General features: G+C 35.5%; 1 protein-coding gene across 2 annotated transcripts; it reads right to left on the minus strand.

Annotated features, from left to right (window-relative positions):
• Positions 1 to 137: 137 nt before the first annotated feature.
• Positions 138 to 2,685, minus strand: LOC104799534 (histone deacetylase HDT1-like). Of its 2 annotated transcripts, none has more exons than XM_010522106.1 (10): positions 2,571 to 2,685; positions 1,890 to 1,960; positions 1,599 to 1,816; positions 1,401 to 1,423; positions 1,252 to 1,302; positions 1,020 to 1,165; positions 833 to 895; positions 619 to 718; positions 464 to 542; positions 138 to 348 (listed from the first exon to the last, which is right to left on the minus strand). In XM_010522106.1, the coding sequence occupies exons 1-10, from the start codon at positions 2,581 to 2,583 to the stop codon at positions 288 to 290; spliced, it is 825 nt and encodes a 274-aa protein (XP_010520408.1). In that variant the 5' UTR covers positions 2,584 to 2,685; the 3' UTR covers positions 138 to 287. The 2 variants fall into 2 exon arrangements, with proteins under 2 accessions (XP_010520408.1, XP_010520407.1); XM_010522105.1 differs by having other exon boundaries at positions 464 to 554.
• Positions 2,686 to 6,679: the final 3,994 nt, after the last annotated feature.

Below are 6,679 nucleotides of genomic sequence, written 5' to 3' on the forward strand. Positions count from 1 at the left end.
TTTCTTAATTATCAAACAAGAATACCCGTGATCTATTATCAGTTAGGATTATATTTATCCTTCTAACGAGACAATATTACTACCATATTATTTGACAGAACATATTATTTCAATAACGTAAAAATACGATAAACGGGTAAAAAGTAGAAAAATAAATGAATAAATAAATCCGAAGGTAAAATTTGTTTTTGCATGATGAGCCAAAATTCGACGTAAATAATGGGATAGAATGTTGCTCCGACAAAACAACACAAAGGACCGTCACGTCTGGCATTGAAGCCGCTTCTTCACTTGGCAGCATGCTTGGCCTTGTCGTGCGACTGAAGTGCATTGTCCGAGTTAAACGACCTGTTCACACCATCATAACGATCATATATATATATACATGTACACATACACCCATATATACTCTACTCATTCACAATTCTCCTTTTGTTATTGATGGTTGATAGATTTCACTTACTTCTTGCAAGAACCGCATGAGAACTGTCCACCGGATTTCGATCCATTAGCCGGTGTCTTCTTCCCACCCTTCTTCTCTTCTGCACCCATCCCTGGTCGAGTATCATGAACACAGGACTCAAACCCTAGGAAAAAAAACACAGAAAGGACTCTAACCTATCTTCTTCTGGGGAGTAGAAGCATCTGCCTTCGCCTTCTTTGACGGGACAGGTGTTTTGGGAGCAGACTCATTCACCCTCTTCTTGGTCGGTGCAGCCTTTTCGTGAGCAGAATCAAAGTGACATGTATTTATCATCTTTCATATAAGAGATATAAGCATTACAAAGTTGTACTTTGAGAGGACTGTGTGTGTGTGTGTGTGTGTATATACCTTCTCAGGCGTCTCCACGACTTTATCCTCTGACTCTGAGTCATCCGAATCATCAAGACCCATCTGTAGGGGGATAGAATTCATCAGTAACATCTCTTAAAGATCAAACAGTCTTCCCATTAATTATCATCATCCTTGAATGGGTCTTAGCAAATTCACACAACAGCAAATGACAAAAGAACCTCACCCCTTCTTCCTCGGATTCATCATCTTCATCAGAGTCGTCATCCTTTGATGCAAGCTTCTCAACCTTTTTCACTTCTGCGGCCTTGGCCTTGGCCTTTGGTTTCACTTCTGCTGCCTTGGCATTCCCTACAGCTGCTCCAGGTTTTCCTGAGAGGTGAATGAAGATAACATATCAAAATACACAGACAACTGTATTCGTTAGCAAATCAATCTGGCAGAGAAAGAGCACATACCATTCTCAGTTACAGATGCAGGGACCTCCTCCCCATCTGATCCTTCTGAGTCTGTGAATTCAGTCAAGACTCGTCAGCAACCAGATCAACACTCAAGGAGAGAGCGAGGGTAAATACAAAACTCAAGAAAACTGTTTGTTTAGACTCACCAGAATAAAATCCCTCCTCATCTGTGCCAACAAGAACCAGCAAGAGTTAAGGAGACAACAGAAACACCCAACATGATCAAAGAGACTGGTTCTGTTATCCTTACCTGAGAACCACATACTTGAATTTAGACTAACACGGGACCCGAAAAGTCAAAACAAAGTCGACACCCACACAAAACAGAGAGTTTCCAAGGATATTGTCCCTCAAAGTTTGGGGATTTGTAGCCCATGAAGTAGACACTCCCATGCTTCCAGTTGTGAGAAAGTTCAAACTCTTTCTCAAAGGCCAAATCACAGCTAATCTGAGGGAAGTTCCCTTGGGAAAGGGTTCCCATAACAAGTTTCTGGTCACCCACTTTCACAAACAAGGGCACAGATTCTGCCCCCTTTTTGTCTTTGGCCTCACCGAGAGAGGCCTGCAATATAGAACACATTAGGAGTGTTCAGCTGAAATCTCAGAGAAGTTGCTCCTACGCATTTGATACTAACCTGAGAGATGTGGATAAGGGCATCCTCATCAGGGTTTACTTTCACAGGCTTCCCAGCTTTGACTTCCACTCCTAATTGCATTATAAACGACAATCAAACATGATTAACGACAGTATATTAACACTTGAAATGTATTGAAGGAAACTGATATACACCAAATCTCCCACTCTCAGCACATAAAAACATACTTTGGAAATCGTAAAGATTATAGTTCAAACCCTATAGGACCCATCAAAACGATGGAACAGACGATATATATAGCAAGAAACAGCATCAAATGCTGCAACACAAACAAAGCAAATACCAAAAGAATCAGAAGTCGTATAAAATCAGAGACGGATGGCAGGAATTGAACTCTTTCTGAGTTTGGAGCATATAATCGAAACTCGGAAAGCAGAAGAACCCATCATGAGATGATGATGGTGATGATGACAAGTGATTGGAGGGAGCAGAACTTAAAATGGAAGGTGTATCTCACAAAATCGATCTTTGAGTATGAACCCAGAAAACAAAAAGGAAGAAAACCGAAGCAATGACAGCCGATGATGTAACAAAACCGCGATTCCCGGTTAAGTAAACAACGAGGAAAACCCCCCGAAGTTTCGACCATTTGCATATCAATTTGCGAAAACTGAGACTGATACCGAAACGAAAACAAGTAGAAAGAGAGAAGACTCTTACCCCAGAACTCCATAACTGAGAATCGGGAACAAAGGAAACGGGAAGTTAGAGAAATGAGTTAAGGGATTTTCCTAAGAGATGGAAGACGGTGAAAGAGGCTAATAAGCGTGGGGTTTTAGGGCAATTTATGAGCAAGAGGGGTTTTAGAAGAGCCTGACCACTACGGCGTCGTTTAACGATGGAAGCAAAACCCTGTATAGACCAATGTACGTATATAATCAACCATATACATATATGATATATCATATATACATGAGTAAAATTAATTATTTTCCATTTTAAGATTTTTTGCACACAAGTAAAATTAATTACTTTCCATTTCAAGATTCCTGCAAAATTATTCCAATTACGGTTATCCTATTTTGATATGTTTAGATTACTCATACATTTACGAATTTCAAAATTGGAACATCATTTTTATTTTGTAATTGAAATAAATACCATCAAACGAGGGAAGAGAGGGGATTCCGTATGATCAAAAAATGGCTGGAAAATCTATATTCGAAATTTGCCCCATTATTTTTGTAAACTTTCAAAATTGACCCATTACTTGTTCTAACAACTACGAGCCCCATCTTCTGAGATTTTCACTGCAATAAATAATGCCATTAATAAAAAAAAAAAAACTTAGAAGACAATGTGTTGCTTCTGCAGATTCATATTTCCGGCAGAGCAAATGGCAGTCGGCACATTATGAACAATATTCTCCATATTCTATAATTCGCATTCACATTTGGTTAAATATAAAATTTATGGGGAGGGGCGAGGAATTTAAAAAAAAATGAAAAAAAAACTTAAGACAAACCAGACATCATCAGGAGTGCCCTGGAAAAAGAAAATAAATTGGAAGCTGTTTGGCAGCCGAGAAAATGAGGGAAAATCACTGCAGAAAATCAACAGAGATTTGTGTATGGCCCCTAGTTTCAAAAAATAGAAAAAAAAATGCTGATTCGGAAAACAAAAAACCCAGCCCTCAGAAGCGGCGTGCAGAAACAGAGGTACCACCGCTGTTTGGCTGCCGAGAAAACGAGAGAAAATTCTTCACCGAGAAAATGGCGATGGGGGAAGAAAGTAGAAAAAAATTTGGACCATTTCTCGATTTATGCGTGTCATCCTTGCGCAGGGGCCATGCTAATCTTCTCTGTATCGTTCCAATTTTATCAGATGTCCCCGAAGGGACAAACATTGACTTTCACTCTTTCTCTTAATAAACAAAATGATGATACTCTTTATCTTCGATGTGGGACTCTCTTGCGACACGTGGCCCAAAAAGATATTTTTTCCTTGTGAAGCGGACCCTTGAATAGGCCCAAACGTTCTACGAATACTCGAATCCATGGCATATTTAATTGTTATTGGGCTAAAGCCCAAACAATTCTTCGATAACTAATATATTTTATAGCATGTACAATAATTATAATCACCATTTTAATGTATATACTTAGATTAGATAACCGATATCATATGATTCATTTTTGTTATGGAGTTTTCAATTCAAAGGCCTGCATCCCGTATATATCTTTTTCATATTCACCATTTCCAAAATGCGTAATCATATTACCGTGTTTTCGAGTCGTATAATAATTATTCGTTCACCTTTTTTCCATGTAAAACAATTTGTGCTTTTGTCGTGTATTTGGACACAAGAGACAGAAGCGTTGGAGTTAGGGTTTATTTCCTCAAGGGCATATATTCCCTTCGGGTTTTGCATGCGTTTAGTTAATTGTCTAAAGGGCAAAGCACAAACACAGTGGATACCAAAGTGTATCCACTTCTATATATACATATATATATGATTTGATAATTTGTGTGTATATATATATATACAGTGACACGTGTGTTTATATGTACCACAGAATCGATCATTACTGGCATGGTGGATCCTGATGCATGTTTGACTACTATGCACGAAGGAAGAGACAAATCAGAGGGCGAATGGAAAGCTGTGCCAACTAGCCATAACTCACATACTTAACATACATATATATATATATATATATATATATGCATGCCGATGCCGCTGTGTATATCTTTTAAGTAATGGCACATCTAGAATATATTTTTTTTTATTGGTACACGATAAAAAACTATAAAAAAAAATTTGAACTGATGAAAACTGAACAAAACAGAATTAAATTAATCAAATATAAAAATAATTAAAATTTTAAATAAACGAACCAATTCGAGATCCTATATAAAAATTTATTTGTAATGCGACGTTGTATACTATAGTATCCAAAACGGAATAAAGCAGAGGTCTAATTGAGAGAATTAAAAATATATAAACGTTTAAATATTTATCGTGTATATATATATGGTTGTAGTTCCCAACAGCTGCACGTGAATTTCCTTGTTTGGAGTGTACATGTCCTTCTAATCCTAACTATAGGTTTGGTCAATTGTATAAATTGGAACCAATAGTTAGTTCCAAACCATAAGTTTAAATATCGTAGAAGAGATTTGTTTTTTTTTGAAATAGTTTGCACATTTAGAAATTGAAAAATTTTCTATATCGTTTAGAAATATAAGAGTTTATATATATATATATGTATATTAAAAATTGAGAGTCACATTTCCATTAGCTCAACCAATCGTATTTTTTTTTGGTATAATAGTTTTGACCAAAACAAAAATGAAAAAAAAAACAAAAACAATAAATCAAAGTTAATTTAAACAAATTAAATAATAACCTCTATACCATTTTTTGTTGGTGCATGTTCCAAAGGCAATGTCTCAAAGATATGGACCGATGAAAAGTCGCTAATAAACTTGAAATAAAGCCACCCTAACCAGACAAAATTTGTCCTCACCTTACCTTATAATATGCACACTCACACCTCCCAATATAATTTGTTTTTTTTTTCTCTCATAAAAAAATCTTACACTTTAAAATATTTATAAATAGAATAATCCTGTTTTTTTTTCAATGTTTTTCATCAATGGGCAAGGTTATAGAAATCCGATATGATCGATATAAAACCATATCATTTCATCGAGTTGGGAACGTATAGTGTTCGTCTAGCTGGATATTCAGTATTTTTTCATGTTTATTTATAAGTTAAAAATGATAATTAATGGGTCCATTACATTGTAGTGGAATATATAGTTTGATTTTATTTTTCACTAAAGCCTATATGTTTTTATGCATATTGTCAATGGAGACATGCGAAAAGCTCTAACCACCACGCTTTCCATATACGAGATTATCATATCACATGCATGCATTTGTTCTTCTCAACCATGCAGAGATATGTCATCATGTTTCCTTATTTATCTAAATTTAATTTGTAATATATATATATATATGTGTATATATATATGGGGAGAGTGGCAAAAGCACTAATTAAGGGACATATAGGTGGTGTTGCCACTTTCATAGGTTGCTTGCTTACATCTACATGTGTGTTGCAATTTCCTTCATCACGGGCTTTTCCATTTTTATATATATATATATATATATATATATATATATGTGTGTGTTGTTACGTGGCACATTCCTTTAATTAATGCTACTAAACACCTCCCCAACTTACCCCATGTTTCAAATATTTAAATAAATATATCGTTATGCTTTTATTTTATTTATCATTTTTGAGTAGATATGCTGTTTATTTTCGGTTTGACATTTCATTATCCGATACTCCCATACATCAAGTGTCTAGATTTTTTGTCTACTAAATTATTTCTTATAAGCAAAACTTCTAAACACTAGAACCAACTCATCCTAAAAAAAACACACAAAAATAATTTAAAAAAGTGTAATAGTTGGTGTCTCTTTTATTTTTATTTTTTTTTGTTAGATGAGTTTTCTAATTTATCCATATATGATATAAAACAAAAAGGATTCGAAGAATGTTTTTCTGTGTGTGTTACGCTTGATCACTAACCTCATATATACAACTCGATAGATCTAACAAACCCTAACAAGATCGATATCAAATCTCTCTGGAGTCTATCTATATCTCGTAACTAAATATATCACAATATATATATGTACACGTCATTACCCCCCCTCAAGTTGGTAAGTGCAAGTGTTGCACACCCAACTTGCCAAGAAACCACGCAAATTCCTTCTTCCCTAAAGCCTTAGTGAAGATATCAGCTAATTG

This window comes from Tarenaya hassleriana, unplaced genomic scaffold (genome assembly GCF_000463585.1).
Source record: "Tarenaya hassleriana unplaced genomic scaffold, ASM46358v1 Cleome6, whole genome shotgun sequence".
NCBI classification, from domain to species: Eukaryota; Viridiplantae; Streptophyta; class Magnoliopsida; order Brassicales; family Cleomaceae; genus Tarenaya; species Tarenaya hassleriana.

Excerpts from the sequence above, each read along its gene's own strand:
- LOC104799534 (XM_010522105.1), bottom strand. Across the intron at positions 1,817-1,889 it reads CCCTTATCCACATCTCTCAG|GCCTCTCTCGGTGAGGCCAA; the intron begins GTTAGTATCAAA and ends TCTATATTGCAG. Across the intron at positions 1,424-1,598 it reads TCCCCAAACTTTGAGGGACA|AGATGAGGAGGGATTTTATT; the intron begins ATATCCTTGGAA and ends TCTTGTTGGCAC.